This window comes from Phyllostomus hastatus, unplaced genomic scaffold (assembly GCF_019186645.2).
Source record: "Phyllostomus hastatus isolate PE091 unplaced genomic scaffold, TTU_PhHast_1.1 phas_contig_948, whole genome shotgun sequence".
Taxonomy (NCBI): Eukaryota; Metazoa; Chordata; class Mammalia; order Chiroptera; family Phyllostomidae; genus Phyllostomus; species Phyllostomus hastatus.
The window spans coordinates 4,985,137-4,999,042 of NW_025333993.1; the positions used below are offsets into that span (position 1 = coordinate 4,985,137).

Below are 13,906 nucleotides of genomic sequence, written 5' to 3' on the forward strand. Positions count from 1 at the left end.
ATCTACAGACTCGATACAATCCCTGTCAGAACCCCTGCTAACTTCTTCGTGGAAACTGACAAGCCAATTCTAAAACACACATGGCATCGCAAGGGCTAGCCTAAACAATCTGTAAATTGGAGAACGCTGTTGGAGGATTCACACTTCCCAGTTTCAAAAGTTACTCCAAAGCAACAGTAATTGAACCCTGTGGTACCGATGTAAGGATGGACATGGAGATAGATAAAACCGAACTGAGAGTCCAGAAATAAACCCGTGTGTCTAGTCAACTGATTTTTGACAAGGTGGCCAAGACCACTCAGTGGGGAATAGGTTCTTCAACGGTGCTTAAATGACTGGATATCCACATACAGAAGAATAAAGGTGAACCCCTACCTCACTCTGTATACGAGAATGGACTCAAAATGGATCAGAGACCTAAATGTAAAAACGAAGACTATGAAACTCTTACAAAACAGAGGCATACATCTGGGTGGCCTTGGACCTGGCAATGGATTGTTAGATGATCCCCAAAGCACAAGCAACCACAGAAATATTGGCAAAAGCCACGTAACAGTCATTCCACTGAGACTGAACTCACTGGCAGGGAACAGCCACTGCCGAAAGACAGGCGCAGACGACCTTCCAAACACACGGCAGCGAGGCTGACCCGCACACGCCGGAGCGGCGAGCTGGGGGAGGAGGAGCCACCTGCCCCGGGATCTGCGTGCTGTGCGGACTCCCCACCCACACAGCTTTGAATCCGGTGGCATCACTGAAGGGCTTGCAAGAGAACAGCACCCTAGAAAATTCTCCTAGTAACTGTTCATTGGTGACACCCCAACTACAAAGAAAATACAGTGTATGTAAAAGGCATACATGGCCCTCGTGGGAAACCATTATGTGATTTTTTAAAAATTAAATATTACTGAGTATTGGCTTAAGACATGTTAGGAGGGGTATTTATAAAAGCACAAGGAACAGTCTGTGGCCCTAAAGGCACTTGCAGTGTTGCTGGAAAGAAAACCCTTTATCACATAAAAAGTATCTAACAGTAGAAACAAAATCACACAACAGCGAACACCAATCAGCTGACATATTGGCCACATAGATAACACTTACAATGGTCAGACTGAGAGAAGAAAAAGGAAATCACTGTCATCTAAGAGGGTCGGGGGTGGCTTTATAAACAATCTCAAAGGTCCGCCACAACACACAGAGATGGGAGGGGAAGGTCGGCACTCACGCACACTGTCCTCACGTACAGCTGCAGCTGAGTAAGAAAAATCACGGGAGCCCAAGAGCCGAGCCAGGTCAGGGGAGAGAGAACTCGTCTGACTAGCACTTCACCCAGCTGTGCCGGCAACGAGAGCATCCTATTAGCCCCATGCAACAAATGACTGTGGGTGTGCCTCTTAAAAGACTTCCCTGCTTGATTTACTGTAAATATTCAATAGAAAGCAAGCAGAGCCCTGGCTGGTGTCGCTCAGTGGATTGGGCGAGGGCTGCAAACCAAAGGGTCGCCGGTTCGATTCCCAGTCGGGGCACGTGCCTGGGTTGCAGGCCAGGTCCCTAGTGGGGGCCATGTAAGAGGCAACCACACACGATGTTTCTCTTCCTCTCTTTCTCTTTCCCTTCCCCTCTCTCTAAAAATAATAAATAAAATTTAAAAAAAAAGCAAACACAATTGGCATGAAGACAGCTTTAGGTGTTTTAAATCAAACAGATGTCTCTTTTCATAACCTATAAACTATGCCCAGTATTTTTAATAGAAACACAAGCCTATAGCCATCCATAAATAAATATAAACATGCAAATGTTAACGCCAGTAATCCCAGGTCTGTGGAATGGGGCGGGGGGGGAGACCTTGCTTCCTCGCTCCTTTCCTATACATTCCAAGTAGGATTTTTTTTAAAAAGGCAGGAGACAGTTATTTTTTTAGGTACTACTTTTATCATTCAAAAAGAATTTTATTTTAAAAGCACACATATCAACATCCATAACTGTGTGGAACATCATCGGAAGAATCACAAGAAACGGGTAACAGTGAGAAACTGGAGACTTGGGCAACGTATCAGTACAAGGGTCAGGAAAACACATACCTCTCATTTCATCCCTTTCTGTATCTTTTGAACTCAGGACCACATTTATTTATTTAAAAACAAATAGCTTTTGAAAAACCACAAAGACGTGAAATATGACCGACATTCAAATTTCCCCTATTGACCATGCTCTTCATTAACTACTAGTGTACACAGAAAGCCTGAACGGCTGCGAGCTGTAAACCTGTTCCTCTAGCCTCAGTGAGATCTGTCAGGATTGCAGCATTAACTGAAAGAATGTATCCTTGGGAGACAGATGAGGGTCTCGTCAGGGAGACCTCATCAGATGTGTTCCGAGGACGTCCCTGGGCATGCGCGCCTGGCCGCCGCACAGTGCCGACTGCACAGCCCCGCCCCCCGCCCCGCGCTTGAGGCCCGTAGCTCCCTGCAAACGGGGCGGCGCCGGACCCTGCGACTTCCTCGTGCCGCCACCACCTGCCTCCCAGGTTGGCTTCGCATCCCTGGTGGCCAGGATGTGCCCCGCGTGGTGACTGAGTCCCCACGAGGCTGTCTGCTAGAAACACGCTGTGTTCCCTGTGCTGCCTCCTTTCTTAGGGCCACGTCACCGTGCTACCGCGCCCGTCTGAGCGATCGGGGCAACCAGACACCCACTCCGCGGTGACAAACCGAAGTGACACAGCACGGTGTCTCTTCACGGCACCATCAGCAGGAATCGGAGAGAGCCCCTTGCCGGATCATTAGGGACACAGGGATACAAGCATGACCTTTTCAAAGCTAGGGAATGGTGTGGGCACAGCCTGTGGGAGTCGGGGTGGGCTGGGCGGAGGGGGGCAGAGGGGGAAAGACTGGGACAACTGCAACAGAACAAACAAAATTAAAAAACCAGGGGCGGGATTTAGCTTGATGGTGCCGTGGCCCACTCGGTCAACAGTTAAAGCCCTCTGCTACTTGTCAGTTACAGACTGGTCATGGCAAACAGCGGCCGTAAAGAAGGGAGTCACACAGGCACTTGCACGGATTTTAATTAGAAAAAAAGTGTTTTAAAAAGTATTTAGCAGAATTACACTTTATGGGTCAAACATGTAACCATGAATTAATTCATCAGGCTTCCTGCTTTTTTTTTTTTAACTTTGTTCCATTCTATGGACTATAAATATTAAATGCTTATAAAATACACTTCATTTGCAATGCTTTAAATAACAAAACACACAAATCAAGTACAAGACAATGCATTATGGTTTCCTGAATACAATGATAAAACCTGGAAATGAATAATTAACAGCGTCAAGTAAGTAGGTAACGCCTACCAAAGGCCTGCTCGGCCACGGACATTCCAACCAGAGGAAAAGCGCGGGCATTGTCGGTTAGTGTTACTCCTTAACAGCGCTCGCTGCATGACGTTAAAAACACATTTGCAAATCCCACCAGTGACCTTAAGTAAGTTGCTTTCTCACCCGGGTTAAAAAATAATATGAAGTCTTTGAAGTACTTAAGTTATTAGAAGAGGCTGACTTTCCAGTTGGCAGTGTGACCTTTAAAACACACCGAGAGTGCGAGTCGTGAGTGACAACACGCAGCCGCCGCCCGTGACGCCACAGACGTCTCATCACGGCTCTGCTGCTGAGCGGGCTCAGGGCCAGGCGCGCACCTCGCCGTTCTTACGAGAATCTCGCGTGAAGTCCAAGAACAAGCACATTCGACAGAAGAACTAACCTGTGTGCTTTTGTCTCTTTAAAGAAAAATAGCAAAACAAGAACACAGTTAAGCCAGACTTTTAACCGCAAGTCCATTTTTAAAAGCATCAGAGCCGTATCTGTGGTCCTTCTCAGCTGAAAGGGTGAAGCACAATAGCCACCACTTTGTTACACACTAAGATCCAGCAGGTAATCCCGACACCACCTGAAAATGAAGAAATCCGACATCAGAAAGCACACCAGGAGTTCTGCCCACACTCCCGGCCTGCGCTGCCTGTAACTTAGAGGAAGTGAGAGGAGCTCCCTTATCTTTGAGCAGTGCTGGGCTAAGACCACGTTTGTATTTGGTGGGTTCATTCATCCCACTTCCTATTGATTCAGGGGGCTGCCTTCACTACTCAGGAATTACTCAGAACAATGAGCACTGGTTTGAATGCCTCCTCCCTGCCTGAGAAACATGCTTTATTACTTATGATATCAACAGACTGTGAGACCCCTCTGTGAGGCTATTTCTTTTCCTTTCTCCAAAAGGCTTTATAAATGAAGCCTGTTTCCCCACACTGTTCCTGTCCCACTGGTCAATGAGACAGGAAGACAGGCTGCGAGAATGGCTAGTGGCCTGCTGGCTGCCCGGGAGCGTGGCCTCCTGCCCCCGGCACTGCCTGGAGGTTGAGCGGTGAGTAAGCGGAGTGGGAGGAGGGGAGAGGGCGTGGCTGCATCGGGGATCTCTGAAACAGTCGTTCCTTGTACTGCGGTAATTCACCTCCAGCGTGATCACAGATCACAGCCAGAGGCTGCCCGACAAGGACGTGTGCAGCAGCATTACTCTTGGGAGAAAAAATCAGGATCTAAATAAATATTCTGTCACAGGGAAATCAGTAAATCATGACACATCCAAACAAAGAACAACTATTCAAAATTTCTTAATAAATAGAGGTGTACTGATACAATACAATATTGTACCAATGGAAGGCTTACAATATAAAGTAAAAAGGGACAAAAAAATTGGACAACTGTAACTACACAGGAGTGGCCAAAAGTACAGTTGTTCATGTGGAGAAATATGTAATACAAGAATAAATAATAACACAAGAATAAACTGTGCTTTACATACTCACAACTGTAAGCCTACTTTTGCCTACCCCTGTATAAAAAGAAACAGAAAAAAATTATTTTTTTATTGGTCTTATATATTTGTAGTCACTCTACAGTGACACGTACTACTTTTACCATCCAAAAGAAACTATATCTTTCAACACTGGAGGCCGAGAGCCATGAATGCCCTCACCTCGCACAGGAACGGACCAGAGGCCACAGAATCTGGGGACCCTCGTGGGGTTTGACTGAACGGGCTACCAGCCTGCAGGCACTGGGCTAAGACTCCAGAAGCAGATCGGGGATGACTCTGGCTCCGCCACTGAACATTCCGGTGTCACCAGACAAGTGGCCCCTCTTAGGTCTCCACTTCCTTCGCCGCAAGCCTCGCGAGGCTGAGGCCAAAGCCCCGCTCTGTGGTGAAACGAATGATGTGGACGACGTCAGGCTGACTTCATCTTCTTTCTACCACACTCCTCCTTGTCTGTCTCTCCGTATTCTCCCACTGCGTGTTCCGGAAGACTCTTACCTGCGACTCTAGTGGGAAATGCCACCAGGCGGTCCAGCGGAGTTATCCATTTACTCGGCACCACGGCCACAGGCACAGAGTAATACTTCCAGATGAGGGAGACCATCAGGGCAGCCTGCAAAGACACTGCTGGTGGGCGGACACGACCTGCCAGTCATGCGGCCAGTCATGTCATCACAGAAAGACGAGGAAACATGGAAACAAACTAAGGAAACTCTCCAGTCGATGACCTCGAGCCCTGTCAACCCAGTCTTGGCAGCCAGCGGGTACCGATCACATATACAGCTGACCCTTGAACAACACAGGGGTTAGGGGCACCAACCCCACAGTCAGAACTCCCAGTGTAACATCTGACTCCTCCAAAACGTAAGCACTAATAGCTTACTATTGACTGGAAGCCTTACCAATAACAGAAACAACACATATGTTATATGTATTATTATTATTATGTAAGTATTGTGTTCTTACAATACAGTGAGCTGAAGAAATGTTACTAAGAAAATCGCCTTGGCTGGCATAGCTCAGTGGATTGAGCATGGGCTGCGAACCAAAGTGTCGCAGGTTCGATTCCTAGTCAGGGTACATGCCTGGGTTGCAGGCCATGACCCCCAGCAACCACACATTGATGTTTCTCTCTCTCTCTCTCTATCTCCCTCCCTTCTCTCTCTAAAAATAAATAAATAAAATCTTAGGAAAAAAAAGAAAATCATAAGAGAAAATACATACATACATTTTATGCATTTATGACATACTTTTTTCTTAACATTTTTGATATTTCTAGGCTACACATGGTTCATCTGTGAGGGTTTTTAAAAAGATATTGTTCATTTATTTTGAGACAGAGAGGGAAGGAGGGAAAAAGAGAAGGAAAGAAACATTGATGTGCGAGAGTAACATTGATTGGCTGCCTCTCCATGTGCCCCAGTCAGGACCTGGCCTACAACCCAGGCATGTGCTCTGACTGGGAATCGAACCAGCAACCTTTTGGTTTACAGGACAACGCCCAGCTGAGCCACACCAGTCAGGGCTTTTTTGGTCAAACTGCCTGAAATCTCCAAAATTCTTTCCAATATATTTATTTTTCAAAAATCCTCATATAGGTGGACCTGTGTAGTTCAAACCCATGTGGTTCGAGGGCCCACTGCACACACTAGTACATTAGCTGATAAATCAGCCAAGGTCTCCCATAACACAGGTGTTCTTTTCTCACGGAATATCTCCTCTGAGAAGCCAGGCTGTGATAAATGCAGCTCATCGGTGACAAAGTCGACCCTATGCAGCGAAGACCCCACCCACACTTGATGCTGGCATCCACGGGCACGGGGCCCTCTGCCAGGGTTTGCGGTGGGTGGAGCAGCAGTGCCGCCCCTCCCTCCGCTCCCTAGCAGCGTTTCCTCAGTTGTCTTCCGCCCCCTTTGTGGCCCTGAATGCCCACTCAAGTGAGGAGACCTCAGAGAGGCCTCGGACTCCACCCCAGCCCCTGAGAAACCCATGTCGTATCAGAGTGACAGTGCCTCAGGACCAAGGCGCCCAGTACCTACTGTACCCCGTATCTACCAGGGCTGGTCCAGAGAAAGGCTTTCTTTTAGTCTGACTTATAAATCCACACGGTGTTCAGAGGGACGTGCTGGCAGCACAGCACAGCAGCTGAAGGTGGAAAAACCTGCATTCCCAGACCTGGGTTCCACGGGCCAAACGGCTCTGGGACAAAGTCCATTACCAACTTGAATGATCCCAGTGACACAAGAGGACACTTACTTGCAGTATATAGAAGGCAACACTCATAACCCACTTGATCTTGGCCAGCTGAGCTGTCCGTGATTTCACTGAAAGGAAAACCAGGATGAAACGATTACATCAGTCCTAAAAAGGGAAGAAAATATTCAAGTACCTAGAAATGTTATTTCCTCACAAAATATTTTCGAATCACATATGTAAATATAAAATACAGTATCTTAAGGAAGCCTTAAAGCTATTCCCCTAAATCAGAGATTCTTTTCCCAACGCACTTGGCAACAGGACTAAATGTCCTCCCGATTCCCCGGCCCACACTGCACACTAGCCCATCAGGGAGTCCGGTTTGCCTCGGGCCTAGGCAGGCCCCTCTGCGTGTTCTACTGGCCGTGGAGACAGCTCCCTCACTGTGCACACGCCCAGCGCACAGCCCGCCCCGAGAAAATCACCTTCATCACAGCAGACTGTCGGGGCGGCGGCAAACGTCGAAATGAGTAAGACCCGAGCTCTAGCCCGAGTCCGCTCTCAGAGACGGACACTGCTGGGCACTTCGAGAGAGTGGACCAAGAAAGCTCCTGAGAGTCCACTTGGCGATTTTTTTTTCTAGGCTTCTCTCAGAAAAGTGCTGAATATGAAAATGACAACTAAGACGTCAGCTCTAAAGAAACTCTAGGAGTATCTTGGATGTTTCCGTGTTTGGAAAGCAAAGGTTCACCAGCAAGTGAAGAAAAAGTAATCATTATTATTGGGTTTCTCCTACACAACTTAAAAGTTTATGTCAACATGTAGAACATCCAAGAATCAGTGCATATATTGTACGAATCTTTATATAGAGACTTCTCTATGAATCGGCTCTCATGAAGCTTTCCAAGCCACAGTTGAGAACAGTACCGTGAGTTTTGAGCTTATCTGTCATCTTGTTGATCTTCCTTTCCAGCCTGGCGTATCTGGCGAACTCGTCCATCATGTTGACGGTGGATAGCTCCTGCTTCATGTCCTGGATCTCTGCTCTCATCTGAGACTCCTGCTCCGCATCCTTCTGCAGCACCCTGGACATCTGGTGGGGTGGGCAGCTGGGCTCAGAGCCTTCCCCCTCGGGGTAACAGTCTCCCTCCCACCCCGCACCGTCCTACCTGCTGCCTACCTCTCTCAACTGGACAAGCTGCCCTTTTCCTAGATAGCAGCCTCCGCTGCCTTGTCCTGGCCCTGCTCCCGAAAACCACAAAAACTCGCTCCCATTTGAATCGCTATTCGCATTATATTTTTTTATTTTGCAGACATGCCAATGGGTTGCTATGGGACAAATGTATCTTTCACTATAACTGTAAAATTGTAATTATAAAATAAAAACTATTTCCAACCCCAGAGCTGTCATTCGGGTACACAGGCCATGCTGCTTCTTCCCTCCCTGAAGAATTCAGTCCTAAATAAGCTAAGTTGGCAAAGCAGGAAGGGGGTGCAGAGTGCCAGTGACGGCGATGCAGAGCCCGCGCACAGTGAGGAAGACATTCTCGTACAGAGACACTCTGGCAGGGAGAGAGAGGGCAGGAGCGTGGTCAGAGCCGAGTGTCGTGACATGGGGATCTCCCAGAAAGGGCAACCTGACATGGGAGTCGGGCCCCGAGCAGAGTGAGGGGCGCATGCGCGGTAAGAGGAGGGTACCCAGCCGAACACGGTATCAGAGCCCAAGTAGGGCAGGAGGGCATCCACCCTGGAGCGGGGGTGGCGGTCGGTGAGTAATTATAAGGGATTGACCAAATAAACTGAACACAACGAGGATAAGAGGAGCGACTTTTTGCAATGCCGGACCTGATGCGCATGCGCAGTATATGCGGCTCGCTGAACACCCTCACCCCACCCTCCACCGTGGCAGTTCTGGGGCGCCTGCGCAGTGCACACCGCTCACTGAGCCCCTCCCGGCCCTCTGCCACGCCAGTCCTGGGGCGCCTGCGCAGTGTGCCTCCTGCTCCCCACGCAGAGCGCATGCCTAGAAGGAGAGTCCTTGTCACCGCCCCCCGCCCCCCCCCCCATTCAGGCCTCCTTTGACTAAAGAAAGTCTTGGATCCCCTACTAAATGATTAAGGCTGTGTCATCCGTGTGTCCTGAGACCAGCCTGAAGGGAAAGAAGATCTCTCGGGAAAATTCCAACTCAACATCAAGGACTGGGGTGTCCTTATCCAAGCACGCACCGCACCCCAGTATTCTGCTGAAATTCTCTCCCGGGATATTGCAAGATTTAGCTGGGCAGAGGATTCCTGATTCTAGTATCCTCAAGGGCCTCAGGCCCAGGGACCAGCCGACTGCCCCGCTGGTGGGGGGCAGTGGGCTGGGGCGGGGGGGCGGAGGGTGTGCAGCCCTCCCTTGCTTCCGGCTGGACAGAAAACATCAGAAACACTGCGAGAAGGTCACAGTCTAAAGTACAGGGGGTGGCTCCTCCCCAACCCACCCTTTTTTCCCGGAGGGAGGCTTTGCTACGTGGGCCCGCAGCCCAGGGCCTGCGGTGGCACCACCTCTATCGGTGCTGAAGGAGCAGCATTTTACCTCCAAGGAACCAGGGCATTCCTCAGAGCTTTTCCCCAACCCTCAGCCCACACCCCGTGACCAGGCGCAGCAGACTGCGTTATTACTCTTCCCAGTTTTGAACGCCAACAATGGGGGCTGTACTCTGCCTAAGATCATTTGACCCTGGCTCACAAGCCCGACAGAGTGCTACAACCAAGGGGGAGTAGGTTTAAGAACGCTAACTGGTTTGAGGTTAGAAAGCGTCTACAGCCCATAAGAAGAAACACAGGACGTGACACCGGTCCAAGGTCAAACCCAACCCTCTTTCATCATGAACAGCCACCCTTACAGGGCACAAGTGCCCCCATGTCTAGACTGTAGCAATAACCTCTTGTGACTGCGTTTGGTGTAGTAGGCTTGGTGAAGGAGGCTGAGATGATGACAGATCTTACTTCTAGCTCCCGGCAAACTCCAAAGACAGACTCCAACTTAGCTTGCAGCTGGTGAGAAATTACAAACAACTCATAGGGGGATGTAAAACACAGCCTCTGAGCATTGAGATTAGTTGCAAGTGGCTCCGACATGAAGTGAAATGGGACAGGATACATAGGAAAATGGGGTGATACTGCAAGAGAGATGGACAGGAAACAAACGAAATGGAAGACAAGATCTGCAAATCATACACTGAATAAGGAGTTAGTAGCCAGTATGTATAAAGAACTCCCAACTCAGGGGGCAGTGGGGAAACAGCCCCTCACCCCTGCTGGGGGCCTACAGAGGGTGCCCTTCCCCTGGGGGAGAGCTCCTGGTGCCCAATTTAAAAGTGGGCAAAGAATTTGAATAGCTATTTCTCTGAAGAACAGATACAAATGGCTAGAGGAACATGATATGATGTTCCACATCACTAATCATTAGGAAAAATGCAAATCAAAACCACAGTGATATACCACTTTGCATCTATTAGGATGGCTATTATCAAAGCAACAACCTAAAGTGGCAAGTGGTGGAGAATGTGGAGAAATTGCAACTCTTGTGCAAAGCAAAGCTGGTAAGAAGTCAATGATACAGCTGCTGTGAAAAACAGTATGGCAGTTTCTCAAAAAAATTAAATGTGAAATGACCCTATGATCCAGCAATTCCACTTCTGGGTATTTACCCAAAAAAAAGTGAAAACATGCTTGCACAGATATTTGTATACCAATGCTCTAACAGGGGTGTCAAACCTCTGGCCCACGGGCCACATGCAGCCCAGGGGGCTGTAAATGCAGCCCAACAGTAAAATGGTAAATTTACTTAAAACACTGGCATTTTTTTTGTGATTACATGTCACAATGTATTTAATGTGTGGCCCAAGACAACTCTTCTTCTTCCACTGTAGCCCAGGGACACCAAAAGGTTGGACACGCCTGCTACAGTCAAGCAGCATTACTCTCAAGAGCCAAAAGGTGGAAGCAACCCCAATGTCCATCGAAAGATGAACAGATAAACAAAATGTAGTACCTACCTACAACGGACCTAATATGCAGCCCTAAAGAAGGAATGCAGTCCAAACACATGCTACAACCAGGATGAACCCTAAAGACATTATGCTAAGTGAAATAAGCCAGTGACAAAAGGACAAATGCTATGATTCCACTCATAAGAGGGACAGTAGTCAAATCCATAGAGCCAGCAAGTGGAACGGTGGCTGCCAGGAAGAGGAAGGATGGGGAGTTAGTGTTCAATGAATGCAGAGTTTCAGTTTAGGAAGATGGAAACTTTCTGGAGATGGATGGTGGTGACGGCTGCCCAATGATATGAATGTACTTAATGCCACTGACCTGTGCACTTAAAAAGGGTTAAAATGGTAAATTTCATGTATACATAAAATTTTTTTAAAAAGAAGATGGGCAGGAGCAGGCTCTTCAATGGTCCTTCATGCGATTCTAAATGAGAGGATAAAGTCAGCACCATTTGCTGAGCAGGCCTGTGACCTTGTTAGACGTGACTGCCATGTTCTTCTTCCGAGCTTCCGTCCCCAGGACTGCAAGTTACTGGAAAGTAAGGACTAACCTACAGCCACAGGCAAAAGATAACACTGGAAAAAACTGCAGCCTCTTGTTCCAAGGCCCCCAATAGCCCAAGGGCCACACGATAGCAAAGGCCACCCTTTTTTAATCCAATGATATCCAATAAAAGCTCCAAGTCCCCATCCCTGGGCGGGTGTATCTCTCCACACCAGGCCCCTCTCCTTTCTTGGAGAGTAAACAAAAACTTTACTCTCCACACTTTCTTCTCTTTGTGAATCCTTTCACAGGCCGCATCACCGACCACCCTAACACTAAGGACTTGGTACATCGTCTTAAAGACTAGGAAGCATCAGGAAAGATTCTGAAGGGGGAGATGCAGGCCCAAGAGAGAAGTCTCTGTGCCTCAGAACAATAGGTGTAATAAAGCCCTAGATTAGAGCTTTACACAAAAAGGCAATCAATGAACACTGGTAGAATAAAACATAAAGAAGTAGAGATCCTGCCTAGCAATTAGTTTATTTCAGGAGAGAAAAGCAGGAAGAGCTGAATTGCCCGGAATAATGCTGCAATCCAAGCACCCAATCTGTGAGGTCTCCACCTGAGTCAGACAGCCTCTCATTTACCTTGTGGGCATGCAGAGGGTGCCCTTCCCCCAGGAACAGCTCCCTAAGTTTCTCACCCCTCCCCCGCACACACATCTATCTTCCCAAATGTGCCAGGGAACCCCTATTCATGCTCCAGTAAGCAGGGGAGCAGAACTACAAAAAATCACAAACCGAAGATCAAACTTCCAATTCAAAAGCCACTACTAGCTGCATGACTTTACCCCCTCTGGGAGGTAAAGGAAGATGGGATGACGTCCACCTCTCACAGCAGCGTGACAGCTGGACCTGGGGGGGGGGGGGGGGATGTACTCTCGCCTTGGCAAAACGCCCCGCTGAGACAATGCTCCCCAGCGCCCACTGCCCTCTTGCATAAAGCATCACATAACACTGAGATGCTCGGTCGTCATTGTCAACTTCCCTGCCCCATCCCCCAGAACGAGGGCTCTGCACCCTGAGATCCGTCTCCCGGGACCTGCCACAGCTGGTACTATCCGCGAGAAAGGCCGAGGCCTCCAGCAAACTCTGGACGCCGAGCTGCTCCAGGCACTGTCCCCCTATCCGCTGCGGGATGCTTCCAGAAACCAAGAAATAACAGAAATGAGTGTGCATTGCAGCGGGGCACGATGAACTCCCAGCCACGTAAACAAGTGGCCAAGGGTTATCAGATAATTCTTTCTTATCTTTTATTTATATTCATCTATGCATGTATGCATGTATTTCTTAAAACAGAGAAGGTCCCAACCAAGACACTTCTGGGGGCCCAATGCGGCCCCCACGCAGCTAGTTTTGAGACCCCTGTCAGGCCACTTACGAAGGAGGAGAAGGACGGGAGGAGGATCCTGAGGACATTGCATCCAAACACAAAGCTGAGCACCAGCAGCCACGCCCAGTGGTCGGCCTCCGCTGCGCTCATTCCTGACTCTCCCACTCGCTGGAGGCTAGAGCACCGCTACAGAGGCTCCATGGGGACCACGCCGGCGCCAGCGCCCGGGCCTGCGCAGTGAGGCCAAACCCGCTGCGCCAACCCGGAAGTGGGCGGTCTTTTCCATTCGTTCCCGGCTAACGCTTCCTGTTTGGCCTTCCGGGTTTTCGTAGCCTTCTTGCACCCACTGCCACTACTCCCGTGTGACCTGTTTTCCAAACTCCGGTGATTGGGCCACTACTGTCCCTAGTTTGTGTGTATCTGTAAATCGCGCGTGTTATTATGTAATTAATACTTTAGCTAAATCGACTCACTTTTATTTAAATTAAATCTCGGTGGACCTTTACGCTTTGCCCTGGCTGGTGGGGCTCAGTGGACTGAGCGCCAGCCTGCGAACCAGAGTGTCACCGGTTGGGTTCCCAGTCAGGGCACATGCCTGGGGTGTCCAGGTCCCCAGTAGGGGCCCACAAGAGGCACCACACATTGATGTTTCTCTCACTCCCTCCCTTCCCCTCTCTAAAAATAAATAAAATCTTTTTAAAGACACTTTTAAAAAAATAAATAAAATAAAAATAAACCTTTCCAGCTCTGGCCGGTGTGACTCGTGGATTTGAGTGTCCTTCATTAAGAGAAAGATTGTGGGTTCATGGTACCCCATCAGGACACATGCCTGGGTTGTGAGTTCATTCCCCAGTCCAGGTGTCTGGGGAGGCAACCAACTGATACTTCTCTTTCACACCAATGTTTCTCTCCCTCCCTCGCTGCCTGTAAAAG

At 48.8% G+C, this 13,906-nt stretch overlaps 1 protein-coding gene across 2 annotated transcripts; it reads right to left on the reverse strand.

The window, feature by feature from the left end:
* Positions 1 to 3,046: 3,046 nt before the first annotated feature.
* GET1 (guided entry of tail-anchored proteins factor 1) lies at positions 3,047 to 13,216 on the reverse strand. Of its 2 annotated transcripts, none has more exons than XM_045852482.1 (5): positions 13,022 to 13,215; positions 7,986 to 8,151; positions 7,119 to 7,186; positions 5,361 to 5,475; positions 3,047 to 3,941 (listed from the first exon to the last, which is right to left on the reverse strand). In XM_045852482.1, the coding sequence occupies exons 1-5, from the start codon at positions 13,121 to 13,123 to the stop codon at positions 3,868 to 3,870; spliced, it is 525 nt and encodes a 174-aa protein (XP_045708438.1). In that variant the 5' UTR covers positions 13,124 to 13,215; the 3' UTR covers positions 3,047 to 3,867. The 2 variants fall into 2 exon arrangements, with proteins under 2 accessions (XP_045708438.1, XP_045708439.1); XM_045852483.1 differs by lacking the exon at positions 3,047 to 3,941 and adding an exon at positions 3,955 to 5,245 and having other exon boundaries at positions 13,022 to 13,216.
* Positions 13,217 to 13,906: the final 690 nt, after the last annotated feature.

Excerpts from the sequence above, each read along its gene's own strand:
- GET1 (XM_045852482.1), bottom strand. The coding sequence starts at position 13,123 with ATGAGCGCAGCGGAGGCCGACCACTGGGCGTGGCTGCTGGTGCTCAGC. Across the intron at positions 8,152-13,021 it reads TCCCGTCCTTCTCCTCCTTC|ATGTCCAGGGTGCTGCAGAA; the intron begins GTAAGTGGCCTG and ends CCACCCCACCAG. Across the intron at positions 7,187-7,985 it reads AGATAAGCTCAAAACTCACG|TGAAATCACGGACAGCTCAG; the intron begins GTACTGTTCTCA and ends TTTTCCTTTCAG.